The sequence below is a fragment of the Colossoma macropomum genome, unplaced genomic scaffold, assembly GCF_904425465.1.
Source record: "Colossoma macropomum unplaced genomic scaffold, Colossoma_macropomum, whole genome shotgun sequence".
In the NCBI taxonomy this organism is placed as follows: domain Eukaryota; kingdom Metazoa; phylum Chordata; class Actinopteri; order Characiformes; family Serrasalmidae; genus Colossoma; species Colossoma macropomum.
In genome coordinates this window covers 39,275,372-39,297,319 of record NW_023494795.1, presented here as the reverse complement: position 1 = coordinate 39,297,319, position 21,948 = coordinate 39,275,372, and the positions used below count along the sequence as shown (strand labels likewise).

Sequence of the window (21,948 nt, the reverse complement as noted above, 5' to 3'; positions counted from 1 at the left end):
TTGTATCACATTGGTTTTGAAGAGAGAGATTTTTTTTTTCCCCCTTGTTGGCTTTGCTAATAGAGAGCTACAAGAGAGTAAGAAAGTTTTTGGAGATGCCTCTACACCTGAATCTGCTGGACTGCCACCTGAGATTCCTGCTGGTCTCCTTGGACTAGAAATCCCTCCTGAGGTTAAAAGTGCTCTTCAGGTAAGCCTTTGATTTGTTTATAACCCTCTCGTTTACGATTGTGGTCTTGTAGATTATTGTAAAATTAATTGTATTTGTCTCTCTAAAAGGCTACCAATCTGCTGTCTGAAACTGGGCAGGCTGTTCCCGTTAGACCCTTGGAAGCCGGGTTGCCCTCAGCAACACCAGTTACAGATTTTCTCCATACAGCCTCAGCGCCAGCCCCTGCGCCCACGTTCATTGCTAAAACAGTGGACTACGGTCATGGTCACGGTAAGTCTTGAAGATGTTAGTTGGCTGAATTTTCAAAATATTATTTGATGTTTTCAAACAAAAAGTCATTTTGTATCTTCTGTAAAACAGATGTAGGCACCAAAGTGGAGAGAATCTCGTATGGTGAAAGAATAGTTTTGAGGCCTGATCCACTGCCGTCTGATCGCTATGAGAAAGGTTGGTTCCTTAGAGTTTTACAGTTAACACTGGAGACTGGTTCATGTTCTGTTGATATTCTGATGTGTTTTATGCCTCCTTTATTAGAACCTCTTGGCCGTCGAGACCCATACTATGACAGAAGAGCTGATCCATACATGGACCAGCGGGAGTATGGAAGGGAATGGGAAAGAGACGTGCTCCGAGACAGGCCCCCTGCAGATTATGACCGTGAACGATATGAAAGAGAGCGCTACTCCCGAGATGAGAGGTGTGCTGTTTTAGAGTGTCTTATAAGTGACCTGCCAGCCAGTACGCTGTAGTTCTTCCCTTCACCTTATGGTGGCAGCAGTGCTGTAAAATTAGTGTCATGCGCTGCTTTGTGGTAATGAAAGTAGCTAAATTTTTAAGAGCCTTTCTTCTCTGACTAGACCTGCAGCTTCATTTACTGACCCACATTTGCAGCCATAAAGCTCAACTCAACAAAGAGAACTGGCAATTTCAGAGCGATGGAATTTTTCCTATTTTATGGTGAATTGTTGAAATTATTGCATCATTGACAGTTTTGATAATTCAAGTGCAAATTGGCCCTCTTTAGGCTATTGAAGTATTATGTTTAGATTTACACACCCTTCTGCATGATGTGAGTTTGTGCAAATACGCCAAAAGATGAAACTGATCAGTAACAAAACTGTGGTGAAATTTGTGCGTGCTCATTTTACTATCGGATTTGACTGTATGTTTTGAGTGTTTGTCCTGCAGATGTTTGACTATTTGTAGTCAAAATAATGTGCTTATTTTGGATATTGTATCCTTGACTGTCCCTGTGTCTCGTTTAGGCCTCCCCCAGGCCCTCCGCGGACAGGATACAGGGACCGTGAGAGAGACCTGCGAGACCACCAGGGGCGTTCTAGCCGGGATCGAGAGCTTTACAGCAGGCCGGGCTACGACAGGTCTTCCTATGAGAGAAGTCTCGAGCGTTATGACCATGGTCCCTCAGGCTATGGAAGTGAGTAAAAGAGAGATCTGGGTTTGTAAACTGAAAGGGGAGTTTAACAGCCAGTTTGGAAGCAAGTGATGTGTTTCTGTAATTAAGAACCTTTATAGATTTAACCTGTCACCTACACATCAACAAATCCATCTGTTCTGCCTTCTTTGATCCCTCTCTTTGCCTCCGCTATCTTTAAAAGTGTCAGGTATACGACAAGCAGATTTTTCTATAGTGATGGAAGCCATACCACCAACAAAACCTTTTCTTAGGGATGTACGGTGAGATAGTATCAGTATCTACAAATATTTACTTATATAAAACATATTAATTATCATATATCAGACTGGTGTTTGGAAATGGCTAATATTTGGTGATGGATCTCCAGAGCAGAGTGTTTAGGTGACTCTGGGTTTTTGCACTAAAATCTCTGCAGTTTATTTTACTGCCTTCATAACCGTTAATAAATACAACCACTAATCAGTGATATATTTCTGTGTATGATTAGCCACTTTTTATTTTTAAAGGGGACCCATTATGCTCATTTTCAATGTTCATAATTTTATTTTTGGCTTTACATGAATAGATTTACAGCTTCAGTGTTCCAAAAACTCCGCTGTGGCTGTTTCTCCAGTGGCCTCGATTCTGCCGTAGTTTGATCCAGAGTTGATCCTAAAAGTCAGGTCAGCGTCTTTTCCACACGAGTACAACACTGAAAACACTCTTCCTCCTCCAGTAGCTGCTGTGCGCTGTGTAAGGGATATGCCAAGCTTGCCGGTAGGTGGGCAGTAAGGACTGTGTTACGAGATTGCATCATCTTCTAACAAAGGAAGAGGGCTGGAATTCCAATGAGGCCAGTTTCAGGCAGCAGAGAAAAGTGGTTTCTTTGGGAGAGTTTTTCTCCCTCTGGGGGGAACCTTGAGCTTTGTGTCTTTGCAGAACGTTTACATGCACAAAACAATACAACACACTAAAGGTAAGAAAAACGCAAGAGTACACAAAAACGGAAAAGCAAAATAGGTCCCCTTTAATAATCAAATTTATTGGATAATTGTTGCAGTCCTACCTGATTTCTGTTGAAACGTGTCTAATCTGGGTATTCCTTCCTTTCAGATGACCGGCGGAGTTATCCCGACGAACGGCCTCCTCCCTCAGCGTCCCTGCCGCCCCCTCCCCCTCCTGCCCCACGAGTGGAGAAGAAACCAGAGACCAAAAACGTAGAAGATATTCTGAAGCCACCTGGTCGAGTGAATCGTCCTGACAGGGTAGGACTTTAGGCTCTTTCTGATCCGCTCTGGTCTTTTATTGTGATGTGCTGCTTCAGCAAGGTGTTTTTGTTTACATTTCAGATTGTGGTGATAATGCGAGGCCTACCAGGAAGTGGAAAAAGCCACCTGGCCAAACTCATTCGGGTGAGTCATTCAGTTCTACATCCACATCTCCAGCTGATGTGGGTAATGTTGATCGTTACGTTGGATCAGTGTAGAGGTCGACCGATTATCAGAGCAGATATTTATCTGATAATCAGCATTTTAACTTCTTCTCTGCTGATAAAATGACTTTTACGTGATGAATGCAGATCTCTAATGCAGTCATGACTGAAAAACACTTCTGGCTTTTCCCGCGCACAGCTTTACTGATTGGAGCAAAATGGACGTGTCAGGTTTGACTAATAAACACGTCTAAATCAAAACGTCTGTTTAATTTTTATGTTTCAGGAAGATATTTATTTAATTACGTTTGTTTCAGAGCTGTTTACAAGCTAGCTTAGTCTGTGTAAAGTTTCCCTTTACAGTTTTTTTTGCATCATAATTTCCAAATGTTTGTACAGTCTGGAAACTCCATATGGTTTATTTTTTATAATGGTATAGTGTTTGTTTCATTAATGTTTCATGTAGAAAGTGTGTTTCACATTTAAACTCCAAATACATGGTGAATGAATATTAGCTGAGGGGCTGTAAGGCAAAAATTTAACATCACAATACTCAAACAGTTTCATGATGCATGATATGCATCACAATATTAAGTTTTCTTGAGGTTTGATAAGTTATAACAGAAAAAACAGAACCAGTAGTGCCACGTTTAAAAAGTACTGTGAAAAAACTATGAACACAGTAATGTTTGTTGAATGTTTCACAAACTCCGGTGCATCAAATATAATTAAGCATATTTGATTATTAGGGATAAGTATTGTTCGGATTTTATAAATACTAATATCAGTGCAGATATTGTTTGTCGATACGCATACTTGCCGGTGCTCTTATTGATTCTGCGCTCATAATTTGGTGCAAAAAAATTCATTTGAATTTGCCCGTTCCACCTTAAATGATGCAGCAGTTCTGATGCATGAGAAGCCAGAATGTAACTGCTGCACCATTTAAGATGGAATGGGAAATTTAGCTAGTTAGCTACTGAGACATCAGCTACTACTAGCGGTTTTTAATGCTTGTTATGAAAAAAGGACCATAATACACTGAAACGACATTAAACTAAGATAATACAATGATTATTGTAATTTTTAACAGAGAAAATTCTCACATTTGTGAGGTTTCTTTGGTCTCTTTGGCAGCCATCTTGCTGCTTTTCTTTTTTTCTCATATCACTCTTTTGGGGGTGTGTCTCTGAAAAACACGTACCCCTACCCCTAGACGTGAAAGCGCAAAACGGAGGGGTAGAGCTAAGTGGTAGGGGCGAGGGGTGAAGTGGCACTGGGCCTACTTATGCTCTCCTTGTGATGAAACATGTAGTACGTCAGTGTTCTTTAAGTACTGACAATATCCAAAGTATGCTCAGTAAAAATATTGTGGCGTAGCGTATCACAATAACGATATTTTATCGTGTTGCCCACCCCTAATATCAGCTCTGTGTATCAGTTATCAGTCTCCTTGTTTATTAATAATTGTATCAGTTTCAGATCTGAAAAACATAAGTCAACCCTCAGATGGGTGCATTGCTGTTCTGAACGAAAGCACCACATAACCTGAAAGAGATGAACCTGGATGGAGGATGTGACAGATTTGCTTAAATGTGCTCTTCATATGAACTTTGAGTGTCTGCTGTTCCTCAGGATAAGGAGGTGGAGTGCGGTGGAGCTCCGCCGCGAGTGCTCGGCCTGGATGACTATTTCATGACAGAAGTTGAAAAAGAGGAGCGAGATCCTGATACGGGGAAACGTGTGAAGACAAAGGTCTGAGCGAAGTGCACTGTTCATTTAAAATTATTTGGTGGTGCTTAAGAGGTTTCTATAAAGTACTGCATCCACTTTTCAGGTCCTTGAATATGAATATGAGCCGGAGATGGAGGACACATACAGAAACAGCATGCTGAAAACCTTCAAGAAGACTCTGGATGATGGGTTCTTCCCCTTCATCATCATTGATGCCATAAACGACAGAGTGAAATACTTCGATCAGTTCTGGAGCGCAGCTAAGACAAAGGGCTTCGAGGTGAGTCGTCCCATCTGACACTGAAAGACAAAATCACAAAGTTTGACAATCACAGTATTACAGGCAAACTGACAGTTCAGTTTAGTGATGCATCGATACCATTTTTTCCAGACTGAGTACGTTGTAAGTACTCGCCAATACCGATTCTTATTCCATTAGGCAGACAACGGTACAGTCCACAGTTTGGTATGCATCACGGCTTTTGAGGTACAGTAACGGTACAGTTTCGGTGTCTTTTATATTTAAGATAAACACATCACTCTTTAAACAGCGAACTTTTTATTTTGCCTACAGAAAAATAAAACGTTACCTTTAGAAAAATGACTGGGCTGGTTTCGGTCCGTTTTAAAATTTTTAAATAAACATGGGCATCTGTGTCCGTTTCTCTCATGACCTGTCATGGTGTTTGGGAATTTCTTTGCTGCTGAAATGTGTGTATGAGGACACTGTAAAGGCCGCCACACACCGGATGTCATGTAGACGAGCGCTGTTATAGAACAGCAACAGAGAGAGTGAATAAATGGAAAGTTCATTTTTACCCTCAACTTGTATAAACTGAATAAAATAGAGCGTTTAGCATCTTGTCACGCTTGGCATCAGTTTACTGCCTCTACATAGACTGTCCGTTTACGAGCTGAAAGATACAAGCTGAAAAGGCTAGGCTAGTAACATTAGCTAATTTAACTTACCATTAGCTGTTTACCTAAAAGACTGGCTGCTGGAATCACGTGCACCACTGCATGTCAACGCTGAGTGCCTTCACCGGTGTGTGGACATTCATTAAAAACAGGTTTTGAATTTTTGGGTGCTACATGATGTGTTCGGTGTGCAGTGGCCTTACCAACTCCTCTCTGTCTCGCTAGCGCTCGCCATTGTCACGTTGGAGCCGAGAGATTTGTTTTCAGCCCCACTTTTCTCTTCTCCAGCTTATATTTGCATAGAGAGCACTTATTGGCTCCAGAGATGCTCTGATTGGCTTCAGAGATGCTCTGTGAGTCTGAATGTACAGTGTGTGTGCAGTCCAGTTATAGGAAAATAACAGGCATATTGTAATACCGTGATTCATGTGGGTGAATTGAACCATAGATGTTAGTGTAAATGAGTGTAATGTACCTTAAGAGTTAAATGATTAAAATCCACATGATTTTAAATGAAGTGCATTAGCTAGCTATGCTACACTAGTTATCTTGGATTGAGTAGCACAGCAGTGGAGAAGAGCAGGTGTTGTTCACAGTAGGACGGTATGGTCTCTCTACAGCCTGATTCACAAATAACACCGTATTAACATTTATACCTCGTTCTATTTAGTCAAACACAGTAAAGTCAGCATAGATGGACTTTGTTAGGAAATGGAGACTTTTTCCTTCTCCATTCAGCTGTCCTGCGTGTCTCCACCCAAATTGGAGAAGCGGTTGTGATTGTGTGTTTATAAACGGTCAAAAATTTCAGTATATTCCTGGTGGGAATCTGCCAGATCTGCCATTGTTTAAAGTGACCAACGGCTTTGTGTCCGACTGTGACTGAGTCAGTAACTCTTCTCTGTGTGAGCAGATCCTCCTTTGCTGTACTTGTTCATTAGTGTTGCACTTGGTTTACAGTACAGCTGGTATCGGAATGTTGGTATTGGTGAATTTTTATTAGGAAGAGTAAATGAGCGCGGTATCGTCCCAATACCAGTACCAATATCGATGCATCCCGTGTTTAGATATTACAGGATGTTGGCAGCTGATCTGTCTCTCATCTCTCAGTTATGCATTGTTTCTCTTTGTCTGAACAGCTGTAAAGTACCACGTTCTATAAGCGAAAATCAAACATATTGACTTTATCTAGAAGAACACTAAAAATACAATAAAGCAGGTTCTCTTAGAAAGAAAAAGTAAAAAAAAAAAGCTCTCTGTGATCAAAAGATGATAGAACTGTAGAAAAGAATCTAGAATGTAAATGTGGATTTATTGATTCTGGGGTTCCACACAAAAATGGTTCTTCAAGGGTCTTTAGTAAAGACAATGGTTCTATACAGAATCATGAACATTCCAAGAACCCATTCCATGATTAAAGGGTTCTTTGCATGGTGAAATGGTTCTTCACATTGGTGGAGAATGTGCTTTTTTTTTAATACCACAGGCCAGAGACTGTGCTCTCTTGGACTCACGGCTACGGATGGCTGTAGCATCACCAGGGATCGAACTCGCGATCTCCTGATGACAGGGCCAACGCTTAGACCGTTGCGCCACTCGGGAGCCCTGAATATTGCACAATTTTTAAAACTTATAAAATTATTCCAGTATGTTGGCAGATACTATGGTTGTATTAAGAAATAAGGCTAGAAACAAGCAACATATTTTTCCAGTATAGAGATAATTTGGTACAGAATAACACAAGTAATGAGCCCTAAGATTAATTTTCTTCATAAAGTAGTAAGTTAGATTTTAGAAATGAAATTAGGTACGGGTAATGGAATATTTCTTTTTATTTAATATCAACACATACTGTATATCTAAACTGAATTTTCATGGAGGCTCCAGACAGCTGCATTAAGTGTAAGTCTGCCTAGCAGCTCATCATGCAGTTATTTTTACAACTAAACTGATTTTCCAAACTTGAGAAAGAATAATAACTAAATTATTACAGTTAATAAAACTAAATTGGCACGTAAAGGTGAGATCCCATTAGCTTATTGTATTTGATGGTTCCCGTGTTTCACTGAAGTCCTCTTTACAATGATGGTTCACCTGTCCGCAGGTCTACCTGGCCGAAATCTCTGCTGACCATCAGATGTGTGCTAAGAGGAACATCCATGGATGGAAGCTGAAGGACATCACGAAGGTCAGATTCTTCTCACATATGAACATGAATGTGATTTACTCTGTACTCGACCGGATGCTTATAGGCAGTGTGTAGGTTAATATAACATTTAATCGTGAATGATTCAGTTCTGATAGAATTATCGTATACCGTACACAGTCCATTCAGACGCAGTTCATAGTGTTGTATTGCGTCATTACGAAGGCCGTGTCTACATGTTGATAGTTGAGCTGTAACTATGACTGCTCTGAGCAGCGTGTAAGTTGTTATGGACAAAAACAGATTGAATGTGTAATAAAATTAAAGGTGCTATAAGGCTTTGTTAGTGTTGAAGAGTCAGTTTTGGTTCCATAAAGGCTCTTTCAGTGGTTCTTTTAAAAGAACCGTTTTTGTAATTAAGATGCCAGAATGTTTTAAAGAAAAGGTTCTATATCAATGAAAGGTTTTTCCTAGAACCGTACAGCGTCAAAGCCAAGAACTGTTCAGTATTTAAGACTGTAATTGTACTGATATTATTATTATTATTATTATTATTATTTTTCTTTTCTTCTTTTCTATTTATTTATTTATTTATTTATTCATTCATTCATTTTCTTTCATTATTAACAGCTGGCGAATGGCTGGGAGTGTGCTCCTGTGCACATGGCTCGACTGGACATCCGCTCTTTACTACAGGACGCTGCCATCGAAGAGGTAAATAATAATAATGATGATATAGATTAATAATTACAAATGCACATTGTTATAGCTGTGAGGCAGAAACACACTGTGCAGATTCTGATTCTGACCGTATCATTGTTATTTATTTGCTTTTTTCCCACAGGTGGAGATGGAGGATTTCAACCCGGCTGATGTGGAAACACAAGCTGAGGAGAAGAAGGAGGAAGAGGAGGAGTTAGATCTGGTAGGACGTTCATTCGTTTTTATCTGTCTTTTTTCACGTTCTCTAATGTCCCTGTGGAGCTCAATGGATAAATCTATATTTATTACTTTACCTTTTTTTGTTCATTAATTATAAACACTCTGGAAATACATGTGATGATGTATTGCTCAGACAATATGTTGTCACATCTGTATATTATATAAAGGGAATATTATTAGCATAACTCTATTCTAAAGACCTTAAATTATTAAAGTGCTTTTCTCATAATTTGGTGTTGCAAATCAGTTACACAGTTTATCATTGTAATGAATTGATCATTTATTTCAATGTTTTGATCTTCCTAAGTGAATTATTTACAGCTGTGCTGTAAACAGAACTCAGTGGGATGTCATTTATTGCTATTTGTGTGGAAAAGCTGCTGAGATCAGTTTTCCACTGAGCTGTAGTAAATTTAATCTGCATGTCTCAATAAATCAAAGTTTCTGTATCTCCTTTTTAAAGAAAGTCTGTGTTTCGGTTTGAGGAAAGTGCCAGAGCTGCACACGGATCCTCACTGTGTTTAATTTTGACATTTTTATCAAATTACCTTAAATATAAAATCTGACATGAGCTCAATTTCACAGCTTGTTAAACTAAAATGCAAAATTAATGATTTTATCTTCAAAAGCCTGGAAATATCAAGGTTTTGGTAAAGCCGAAAGGAGAGAAACTTTGGGAATAACGGCTTCAATGTGCTTGGTCAGCAGGTGTTCACGGCAGTGGACAGTATAGTATGGTGTTATTGCGGGTTCAGGTTTATGCCGCTTAATCAGAGACAAATTCAAATGTGCTTATTAATTTGCTCGTATTCAGATTCACTCATAAAACCGTATCTTTATTAGACGGTGTAGCTTTTTCTCACCACTTTCCTCCTAACAGTGCAGCTTTTCAGTACTGTTAATTAGCGTAGGGCTGATTAATCAGTTCTGTTTTGGATTAATGTTCTTATCTGAATTATGCTTGACTTTTTGGTTTGTGTTCTAAAGCACAAACCAAACTTGACTTGGCTGCTAGTATCTCCCTGAATGGTGTGAAATACATAAAACTTAAGTACCTTATAGAACTGCAGTGGAACTTAAAACATCCAGCATCTGTCAGCTCAGGAACTACAGCACTGAAACTGGTTTCTTATTCAAATTTTCTATTCCGCCTTAAATGATGCAGCTATGTAACATTTAAGGTGGAATGGGAAATTTGCATAAGAAGCTGGCACATAAGAAGCTGCATATGAGGTGAAGCTCTATTCTTCTCTTCTTGTGTCCAAAGTAAAGTGCTAAAGCTCTAAAGTGAGAGGACTGATCTTCAGCACAACAGAAACCTTAATGTCTGAAAAATACAAAGTACAGTCAGGTATGTGCTAGTGATTAATGCCTATAGCAATGTTTAATGCAGAAACCTTTTTAAATTTGCTTTATAAGTAGCGTTGAGCAGCAGCTGTGCTCCAGCCTAAATGGATGATTAAAGCTTGTAACACAGTTTCACTTTGTTTATGGTGGTTTTACAGTTTGTGTTTTTAATACAGAACTAATTAGGCTTTAGTCTAGTGGCTGTACACAGTGATGAGCTGATAAAGTCCAGGGTTTTAATCACTTCAGACACTGGACTTAGGTGATCATGCTCCATTTCCAGTCCTCATAGCCATCAATGATAAACCTATCAAATCTTAATAATTGCTTAGTGATTATTGCTTAATAATTATTTCTGATGTCCGTTACAGTGGATGCTTTTTAGTGCTTTACTGAACACAGTTGAGTGATTTAAAGAAATGCAGTTCATTGCAAAGAATAAAACTGCTTTTGATGCGTACATTCATGCTGATAAATGTATTTATGGACCACATATGTGTGTATACATGGTGTTTGTGTGCATGCATGTTGTGCATATTCTATGTTTTGTCACACTACAGCAATACAAAACATTTAACCGAGAGAAATATTAGTAGTTTAAGAAATTTTTTTTGGGGGGCGGGCGGTCAGTTTTCACTTCAGGGCTGCTGAGAACATTTTTCATGACTGTTCTGATAAAGCACAGTGAGGAGCTCTGAGGTGAAAATGTTGAGGACGAACAGATCCGTCAGAATGATATTGCAGTGTTACTGCACATCTGAAAGGAAACCTTGTGAACTGGGCTGAAATGATCTGGAACCTGAGATGAACATTCAGGTTCTTTGAGGAACTGACAGTATATCCTTTCCTTCCCTGACAGCTTTTATTGGCTGTTTGTAGATCCACACTGTAATCTGTTATGTTCTAATATTAATGTTAATATGATATATGATCTCATTCAGTTTTTAGTATGTTACTATATGTAGATGCTGTTTGTCATCCCACCTCCTTTATGATGTTAAAGATAACAACTGTAGCATTTCCGATCAGTTCTGTACTCATCTGTGTTTTTGCTTTGATTACTTTGATTCAGTAAATTTATGATTACAGCCTAAGGTTTCATGGTAGAAGATCCTGGTGTTGAACATGTTTACTCTGTCAGTGGTAGAAATGAGTCAGAATATTTGAACGTCCTGAAAGAAAGAATCCAATAGTAAATTAGAATGACTGATTATCTTCTATGTATCTATGTACATTTTCATATTAAGGAATTGTGAACTGTCTGAATCCTCCACCAGAGGGCAGTGTGGAACAGATTCTTACATTTTGGTCAGATTTTCTAATTTGTTTAGCCTAGTGAATGAAAGACTACCGCACACTGTCTAAAGACTACCGCAGTCCTTTAAATGCTACTGCACACTGTCTAAAGACTGGCGCACACTATCTAAAGACTACTGCAGTCCTTTAAATGCTACCACACACCATATAAGGACTACTACTGTCCTTTGAATACTACCGCACTCCGTGTAATTACTACTGCAGTCCTTTAAATGCTACCACATGCCATCTAAAGACTCCTGCAGTCCTTTAAATGGTACCGCACAACGTGTAAAAGTAGAAAAGCTCCCATAAATATCATTCCTCCCTACTATACAGATTACTGTGTGCTGGTATGAGTTTGATTAGATATTTTAATAAAAGCAGCAGCAGTTTGACTGAGAAAAATCTGTAACTTCATACTCTCAGGCTCTAAATGAAGTGTTTTTTTTTTCTTGCAAGTTTAATTGAGTGACATTACATGTAATTAGCTTCAATAATACTCGAGTACAGTTCAGATATTTCATAGTAATACTGAAGTACAGTAATAAAGTCCAGATACTGGACTCCAGTTACTGTACACGGTGCTGTGTGCAGGTAAGTTTTACTGTAATTAATGATCGAACAATAAAGTGCAAGTGTGGAACATTCTGTATGTTCCTGATCATCTAAAGCTGTTTGTCTGTGTGTGTCTGTGTGTATCTGTGTGTGTCTCTGTGTGTGTGTGTGTGTGTGTGTGTTCCTCCTCCTGGAGACCATCAGCCACTTCACTTTTGTGTGTTTCTGTGTTCAGTCTCCTGAAATACAGATTTGAATTAGATTTATTAGTTTTGTTTTGCTGTGACCAAGAAGGATAAGTGGCTTAGAAAGTGTGTGTGTGTGTGTGTGTGTGTGTGTGTGTGTGTGTGTGTGTGTGTGTGTGTTTTTCCACGTATTATTGAAATTTCTCAATTACGTCCTGATATGATCTCATAACCACAACAGAAAATGGCCAAGCTGAGTACTTAAAATGACTAAAGGTAGCTTTGAATGTAACTGTTTGCTGTTTGTGAGTATGTGCCAATTTTAATAAAAAAATAGAGAGTTTACCTCAACAGTGTTGCTGAAACACACAGCAAGGTCAAACCCTATTTTTGTGTATTTTAGATTAAACTAGAGAGTTGTTGAAGATACTTTTGTGCCTTCTGGTAAATCTCATCATGATGAGTCAGAATTTACATTTTAAATGTCTTGCTTGTCTTTCTTTGTGGTTTCTGTGTGGAAATCATGATCGTGGTGCAGTAATCCCAAGGACGCTTTACAAAGAGGAGAGGGGGAAAATGGGTATAATATATTCCAAACACAGGACATTATAACATTTATGCACTTAAGTTTTAAAAAGACAACATTTTAGGATGTTTTGTGGCTCATAACTGACCTACAGATGTAAACACTTTGATCTGGGCCCCTGAATCCGCATGTGTTTCAGAGACGAAATAGTCTTTTACGTAGGGCTGAAAGATGAATCGTTTTTATATCGAAATCGCAATATGAGAGTGCAATTTTCATATTGCGAGGGCTGAAATTTTTAGAACCTATTTTGTCAACAAGGTTGTCTTTAATTTTTAAGTGAGGAAGTTTAACCTGATAACGCTGACCTTGTAAACTTCCTGTAGATACATTAGACCAATCAGACACAACCAAAGAGTCATGTACTTTGACCCACAACCACAGTAATCTTGTAGTCTGACACGCTGCGTTCAGCGCTCAAGCCTTGTGCAATTCATTGTCCATATGAAGAACTTTATGACGTAATTTGGTCAAAGTATAGTTACCTGATTTTTCTCTAAATGTATAAAATGACCTGTATTGGTGATGAATGATGATGAGAATGCTGTCCTGTTCAGAGTCTGTCTGAAAACAAGCTTTAACTGGAAAAACACAAAGGTTTGATTATATTTCAGCTGTCTTTGATGATTCAGTTAAAATCAATCTTTAATCAGAGTCTGTCAGCAGTAACAGCGCTCAGAAGATCAGCGGAGGATGAGACTTTCTCCTCAATATTTACACATTTACTGAATCTTCTTTTGTCTGTAGTATGAATATGTGCAGAAGAACATGCTTGCTTTGAACAGAAATTGTATTTTAATCTGTAAGTACTATAACACGTCAGTGGTCACCAACCCTGGACCTTCACATGGAGTTCTAGTTCCATCCGCAGTCTGATCCACATAACTAACTCCTTCAGAAGGTCAGGAGTGTTAGTGCAGCTGAAGCTCTGCAGGACCGTAGATCTCCAGGAAGATGGTTGGTGACCACTGACTTACAGAACAAGACATGTTGAAGAAATCAGAATTTATATCAGAACTTATATTAAAGAAAAACACTAAAATATCAATTTTAATTGATAGAAACATAAACATTATGTTTCATTTATATTGAAGATTGTTGGAAAGCAAATTAGTCATCCTCTAGTCCTTCATCAGTGGTCACAGGACGCTGCCCACAGGACACTGTTGGCTGGATATTTTTGGTTCTCAGTCCAGCAGTGACACTGAGGTGTTTAAAAACTCCTGCAGCACTGCTGTGTCTGATCCACTCACACCAGCGCAACACACACTAACACACCACCACCACGTCAGTGTCACTGCAGTGCTGAGAATGACCCACCAGCCAAATAATACCTACTCTGTGGGGGTCCTGACCGTTGAAGAACAAAGTAGGGTAACAAAGTATGCAGAGAAACTGGACTACAGTCTGTAACTGTAGAACTACAAAGTGCTCCTATGTGGTCAGTGGAGCTGAAAATGGACAGTGTGTGTGTGTAGTGAGAAAGCTAGAAACAGCAATGAAAGTCAGGTTTTATTGTTGCTCTGTTTCAAACAGTTTTTAGCTAATTAAAGAGCTGTGCTCAACTGTCGTCTACATAAAGTTAATTTAAGCAATAAATGACCAATAAAAATATTTGCAGATTGTATTGCACTGCGTACACTCGCAATGTGTATTTCGTCTGGTGTGAAATAACAAGCATCGCTGAACGGTTCTGGCTTAAATGTGGCTTGCTAACAAGTTAGCCACCATAAATGCTCTCGGCGAGTTCACTAAACATGAAACATAAATGCACTATTTTCTTTGTTTTTAAAATTTTAAATGAAGTTCAGACAGCTGAAATGATGTCTGAAATGACCAAGAAATACTGACCAAAAAATCAACACAATCAGTTGAATAAACTGACTAGTTTTGGTTGTAAATATAGATTTTTCAGCTAGGTTGAAAAAGCAGCTGCCTAAACTGTCATTTAGGGTTGTGTGACTAATATTACAGTATTCCAGACTGTCTGTGCATCTTTAACAGCTCCTCATGTGTAATAAGCACTTTTAGTCCTGTTTTCACTAATACGTGGTAGGTGTTTACCATGATAATAAACCGGTATGCAAATTTGCTTGGGGGAAGTGGGCGGGGCCATCCAACATACAGCAGTATAAATGTTAAAAGAGGATGAACGTACGCCTATAGTTACAGCATTAAAACAGAAACAAGGTATTATCAGGAACACTGACGCCATGTATCATCTTCTCTACACTCATAAAGATGGTTCCTTAAAGGTTCTTTAATAATTGTGTTGTATATGGTTCTGTATAGCACCAGAAACTAACTGTAACTAAACCAGGAATCTGTTTCTGGCTGAAGAGTTTTTGAATAAATATCTGGCAGCTCTTCAGTATTTTTACTTATTTTTCTCGGCTGTTCTGAATGAAGTGATGTGTCTGTAATAAAGAACCTTCCTGTAAAAAAAGAATTTTCCTGAGAGGTAACTGAACGGTCTACTTCAGACGACAGGTTTTTGCTGAGTATGTGAACATCATTTAGCACAGATAGACGAAAAACATTCAATATTAATACCGATAATAAAATGTGGTGAAGTTAGCAATGAGGCTAACTGCTTGGCTAAGCACTATTTCATGGTCAAGAACTGAAGACGTAAGGCCTATGTGAAAATAAGTGGGCTAAGACTGGTTTGTTGGACCTGGATTAAGCCTAGTCTTATAAATTGCAGTGCTAGTTGTGTTTAACCGTTAAAGGTCTTGCTCAGGTTGGGATAAGGCTTAATCTGGGTCTGAAAAACAAGCGATAAATTCTCAAACATATCTGCCTCACAATAAACATAAAATGCTTTCCTTTCTGTAATCAGGTTACAAAGCATGAAATACAGAGAGTTTGGTCTGTTTCTGTGTCCTTTTACAGAAATGGATTTTCCTATTTAATGTTACTTATTTAATGTGACTGTAATATGCCTTTTTTCTGGTCTTGCATGCTTTTGAGTAGTTCTCCCCACGTGTGAATTTTATTTGTGTCAATATTTTCAGTATTTTTTCACATATGGAACTCTTAAAAGGTGCTTTATAGAACAATTTTGTATGGTTCTTTTGATGCGCACATATATATGAATGACACAGTACTGTTTAAAAGCCAGAGACCCTTCATTTATTTAATTTCAAGTCAGAAAAGTCATTAAGTAAAAGGTATTGCTCGTGTTTGGTTTTGTGACTAATTGTTGCTATTAGTAGATGCTTTTTGTGAGGAGATCAGATATGAGATAATCCACTTGCATAATTAAGGAGAAAGACAAAGTGAAAACTAATTAAAAGCTACAGAGAAAATGCGACTCCTAACAACCACCTGGAAGGATCTGGCAGATGCCATAATTGCCCCCATCAGATAAACAGCACTTAAAGCTTTCCTCTTTGAGAGAGAGAAGAAAATCAAGCTGCTTCAGATCTGAAAACATCCACAGGTGTTTGTCAATCCCTCCACTGTGAGAAGACGACTCAGCGCTATGGGTCTGAAAGGATGTGTAGCTGATCAAGAAGAACCTCACTGAGAAAAGGAGACGGACACATCAAACAAAGAAGCTGAACGATGGACTGACCACCCCAGAGTCCAGACCTCAACATCACTGAATGTGTTTGATTACTTCAGAAAATGATCAACCAGCTTCTAAGACTGAACTTTGGAGGAGTGTCTGCAGATTCTTTGAGGAACTGAAAGTGAATCTCCTGAAAAGAATGGAGGCTGTAATAAAGGTAAAGAGTGACATTTGTGTAATTTTCTGTTTTGCTGAAAAAATAAATGACTTTTGACTGGAAGTTAAATAAATGCGAAGGTGGACTCAGTATGAAGGTGCATAAATACAGAGCTAACGGCTCTGATGGTACCAGAGCAGCTGTGTGAGTCTCTCTGGCTGAGACAAGCTGCTCAGGCGGAGTTTGTTTCTGTTTGTGCTGAAATGCTGCTGTTTGGTTTTGTGACTAACTATTACTTCTTTTAAAGCCGTCATCTTTTCAGCCAAAGGGCCATTATTACCCCCACCCCCCACCCCCCATCTTCAGACCCTTTTACCCCCTCTTTTCCCATCCCATCCTGAAGATTAACAGCTGGAGTGTCTCTCTGTAATTTAGGGATACCTTCCTAAAAGCAAATGGGAGATGGACACGTCTGAGGCCAAACTCGGTAGGTTTTTAACGTCCTGCTATCTGTTTATCTGTGTTTTAAACGCTCTGTGTAACCTTCAGACTGAGCACTGTGAGATTTATCACTCCTGCATGTCTCAATACAAAACCTCTTCAGCTGTACTGGAATATGGATAATGACCATTAATGACTGTTAGTGACCGGTCAGATCAGATACAGTTCTGTGTAGTTGGTGTACTTCATTTATAAGCCTGTGAAGGTGGCTGGTTGACCGTGGAGATGACCTTCGCGCTGCTTTTTCTATCAAGACAAGCTGGACGGTCTCGCGGGTGGAGGCAAACGAAAGCGTGACACTGACGTTTCGGGAATAGAGGATTTCCTTCAGCTTCCTGACGACTATGCCAGCCGGATGTCAGAGCCCGGCAAAAAGAGGGTAAGGTCTTCTTCTCACTACTGAAACATCTAATAACACCTTTAATAATATATTTGAGTGATGTTTTTATTACAGTGTAGTTGTCTTATTGTGCATTACTGATAAACAGATGTTCTGTTATTAAGGTCAGTCACTCTGATTGGTACCTTTACACACATCTAAAAAAAAAAAAACTTCTAATAGATATTAAATGTCAAAGATATTTATATATAAAATTCATTATTTGTATCTCTTATTATATTTATTCATACTCCTTTATCAGTGGTTCTCAAGCTCTGTCTTAAACTCTATAGTCCCCCAGACAGTGCACGCTTTTATTCAGGTTCCACTCCCAACACATCGAGAGAGCAAAAACATGGTCCATGTGGGGTTTTGGAGACAGTTTGAGAACCAGTAGCGCATATCTCACTGCTGTTGGAACTGAAGAAATAACCTGCTGTTAACAAAATCTCCAAAATAGTATCTATAGAGGAAAAACATTCATAACCTGTATTGGAAGTTCTTGTAACAGTATTTGTTTTACAAGTAATTTTGGACCGTTTCTTTCGGCCCATTCATTGCGAAATTTTCACGTGATGTACAGGACAGCTACTGTTTATAAATTATAGGGGAAAAACAACAAAAATGGACTTTGGAGACAACAACATACATCATGAACAAAATGAAAATTCTTTTAAGTGCCCTGAATGAAAGGTAAAGTGGTCAGAATAAAATCTTATTACATAAATGTACATTAAAGTGCCCATAGCACATAAAATTGAAATTATCTGTGCTTTTTAAATAAATTACTTAGTGTACTGTGCATTATTTCAGAACATACTGTTTACTCTTCAGCCCATACAAGCTATATATGCAAAGTAAACTGCAAAAACATTTTAAACTCATTGTTTGTGATGTCACTCAAACCAAAATATGTGCATACATCCCCCTACCCATGCAACCTACAGCAGTTTAGCCCTGCCCATTCAGCCTACAGCAGTTTAGCCCTGCCCATTCAGCCTACAGCAGTTTAGCCCTGCCCATTGCAGCCCTGAGGATGCAAAATAATAAATAAATAATAATCATGTAGAAATGACTTCTGACTGTTTTTGGTACATAAAACTGCACAAATGTTACAGGTTGTAAGGCTTTTGTTCCAACATCAAAGATACAAAAAAATATGGTATAATGTAAATGTTTAACTGTTGATCACTGTGTAAGTAAACAGTGTTGTGTCTGTAAGTTTATGCTGCTGTGTGTGCTGTGCAGGTGCGCTGGGCGGATCTGGAGGAGCAGAAGGACGCTGACAGGAAGCGAGCGATCGGGTTTGTAGTGGGTCAAACTGACTGGGAGAAAATCACAGATGAATCGGGCCAGCTGGCTCAGAGAGCGCTCAATCGCACAAAGTACTTTTAGCAGTGCTGGTCTTTTTTATTACTCGTAAGGTAAGATTTACCCACATTTATCCACCTATTAAACCCTTTTAGTGTTGTAGTTTGTAGGTCTGACATCACAATATTACACTATACTGTACTATATTATACTGTACTACTTTACAGCACTGTACTGCGCTTCTGAGGTGGCATACTATTTTTAAAATATTTAGTACAGTAATATGTGGTTTTAAACACAGTTTATAACTCTGAGAAGGTCTCTGTTGATGTTATTGAATTTTTGTATTTTGGCAGCTTTAATATTTGCTCTTTCTGCTTTGTTTAAAGGTGCAGGGGGTAGGATTTTGGATTTTAATGTTTTAAAGGTCATAAATCGAACAGCATCGAAGGTCTTAATGTTTCTGAAGAGTCTCCTGTCCCACATCAAAACAGCCTTAATCTACCTCACATCAGTTACAATATCACATTTATTCCATTTTTTCTACCCCCTACATCTTTTACTGACCAGACTCTGCATTCAGAGCTTATACTCAATGTGTTTATTTATTTATTCTTTATTTTGGACCTGTTTTAGGTTCCCACTCAGTGAAACGGTGAAGTCCTGTACAGAACTCTAGATGGAGAAACGTTTGATGTCCATCAGAAGGTTTTGGAGTGCAGTAACATGTCTGGCGTCTGAGATGGCCTCAGTAAAATCCTGCGGTCCTGCAATATCTTAACTCCTGTCTTAGCCTGAATCTCAAGTTTTAGTTCCTTTTATGCTTTTTGTGGTGAAAATCCTGCAGCAGCTAATAATTTGATAAGAAGTGTTAACCTGTCAGTTTTTTTTGTTTTTGTTTTTTATGAAATTCTACAGAATACATGTTTTCTTCTTCAAAGCTGTGTTGTGAGGTCACAGATATCACCAATAAATATCACATTAAATGGTCTTTAAAACAACCTGCCTATGATGTATTTGACTAAACTGGTTTTGAGAAGCTGTGATTGGGTGAGGAGATGATGTTCTGTATGATTCTGTAAATCCTCTGCAGCATCTCCTGTCCTGTCTGATGGTCAGCAGTTACATAATATTGAAAAATATTGATCAGTCCAATATTGATCAAACATTGAACACTAAATCACACTTCTTAAACAACACTTTGCACTCTGACTCTTTCTAAGAAGCACCAAACTGGACACCCTGTCCTGACTGTGGGGGCTTAAAGGTGAGTGGGGCTTAAATCCGTGATGAATCGACTCCAAAAGAGAGTCGGTTATTTGACTCGTCTGGGATTCTGAGTCGACTCTTGGCCTGATTCACTATGATTGGCTTGAGGGTCATTTTGACAGATAAATGCTTTAATCAAACTGGTCGATGGCTGTTATGTCTTTACAGCTGGACCGTACAGCTCTGAATGTGAGATCAGTTTCCTCCATTTGTTTAAAATCGATATGACCGTCTGAAGCCCTGCTCCACATCGTATCTTATTGGTTGACTAAACTACATCAGAGTACACACAACTCTGGTGAAGTGGACAGTGAAGCGTAATTTTCCCACACTGCTGCGTTAGTGTTTGCCATTGGAATCAGTAACAATAAATGCATTTTTACAGATATTAAAATGTGCTTGTGAACACAGCCCAGTGCAGTGAGTAGTGAGTTTGAGCGGCATTTAGTTTGTTTACTTTCAGGGCTTATGTCCTCCCTGACCTGCTCACCAGCCGCTGAACTCCATTCACAAAACATCTTGAAGATTTCAGCCTCTGAACTCGCACTCGTGGTCACAGTCTGCACTGAAGCTCTTCATATTGATGATAGAGATACATTGAACTGAGATTAGAAATGACACAGAGTACAAAAAACAAACCCAAACAATAAACTTTTCCACTGAACGTTACGGTAAAAAGGAACAAGCTGCAACAATTACGAATGGTGATTACTTCACTGTGATCTGCAGCAGCTCGAAGCTTGTCAAGGTGGTTTATTGTACTCTATGATCCCTTTATCGGTCACTCTCCTGCTGTGTTTTTTCAAAATAAGTGAATTTCCTCAAGAAGTTCAGTCGAAGTTAACTCCAGAAAACCTAGAGTTGTGCATCATGAGCTCCGATGGTTGGTCTTGACGCTTTAGGGTTTGTTTTTTATGAACAGTGTAATTGGCAGCATAGTGGCATAGTCGATAGAGAATGGAAAACGCCAAAATATGAGCTCTAACATTCATCTAAAAATGGACTCTATCGTCACTGCTCTGATCACGGTTCTCAGGCTGGACCCTCAACATTTGTTGTTCTACCATTTTGAAATTGCTTGTTGAATATGGAGGAACAGCAGCTCCAGTTTTTTGTGGGTCAATCACAAATCATCTGAGAAAGTCTCACCACCGTGTGTCCTAACTGTCAGACCTCATTGAGCAACGCTTATCTTCAACACTGGTCTGCATACAGCTCCTTCAGCATTTACAGATTGTGGAAAGACATAGTGACGAATATCACAGTTGGTGTTTAGTGAGAGGAGCTGCAGGTCAATAATCTGTATAATAATATTAGTAATGTGTAATATTAATGCACTTACTGATATATTTGTATTCCACGCTGTGTCAAATGAAGTCACTTGCTGTTTTTCTGATTGCATCTCACTAATCTGAAGTTTGTGCTTAACAGACGTGAGCTAGCACAGACCTGGAGCCGTATTACAAAACATCCTCTCTTTAGTTAAGATCTGACAGGTCAAGATAAGATTTTACACAGATTCATCTTACAGAACCAAATCTGGTCTTAGTTTAGGAATTTTAACTCCTCTTGCAGCCTTATCTACAGTTAGGAAATCTTGACCTATTTGAAGTCGTCAGTCATCTGTCATGTCTGTTTCCTAGCAATCGACCATACACACAGCTGAAACATAAACACGTCATCAAAATAACTTTAAAAATGTTAGTTACAGCTGCCGTTACTGATGTAAAAAAGGTTAAACAAAAGTGCGATGAACTGTAAGTTCGGAATATTGTGAGAGCGCTGTTTTTCAGAGCGTCTGGTCGTGATCTGGGGTTGTTTTACACAAACATTCTAGTAACTGAAGACAAAAAGACAGGACGCTTCTGTAATACAGCTGCTGATCCCTCCCCCGACTCTGTTCTCTGGTGCTCTGTAGCTGAGTTTAATATGCTAGAAGATGATGACTTCAATCATTTATTTCTGGCTCCTATCACTTATACAATTTCCTTCTAGTACAGTGTCAAAAAGCAAACAGTATGAACCACAGGAACATGCAGTAATGCCTGCACTGCTGATGTGACACACACACACATATATATGGA

General features: G+C 38.9%; 1 protein-coding gene across 4 annotated transcripts in view; it reads left to right on the top strand.

Annotated features, from left to right (window-relative positions):
• ylpm1 (YLP motif containing 1) overlaps positions 1–21,948 on the top strand; it is a 37,043-nt gene that overhangs the window by 12,746 nt on the left and 2,349 nt on the right. For 3 of the 4 annotated variants that reach the window (XM_036582402.1, XM_036582404.1, XM_036582405.1), the window contains exons 6-17: positions 64–190; positions 280–442; positions 533–619; positions 707–869; positions 1,438–1,607; positions 2,700–2,851; positions 2,936–2,998; positions 4,654–4,773; positions 4,856–5,032; positions 7,775–7,858; positions 8,447–8,530; positions 8,661–8,741. In XM_036582402.1, the coding sequence (XP_036438295.1) occupies positions 64–190; positions 280–442; positions 533–619; positions 707–869; positions 1,438–1,607; positions 2,700–2,851; positions 2,936–2,998; positions 4,654–4,773; positions 4,856–5,032; positions 7,775–7,858; positions 8,447–8,530; positions 8,661–8,741 (1,471 nt within the window). Of the gene's footprint in view, positions 1–63; positions 191–279; positions 443–532; positions 620–706; positions 870–1,437; positions 1,608–2,699; positions 2,852–2,935; positions 2,999–4,653; positions 4,774–4,855; positions 5,033–7,774; positions 7,859–8,446; positions 8,531–8,660; positions 8,742–16,839; positions 16,892–17,159; positions 17,285–18,532; positions 18,709–19,231; positions 19,597–21,948 lie in introns of those variants that run through there. The other variant, XM_036582403.1, reaches the window with a different exon arrangement.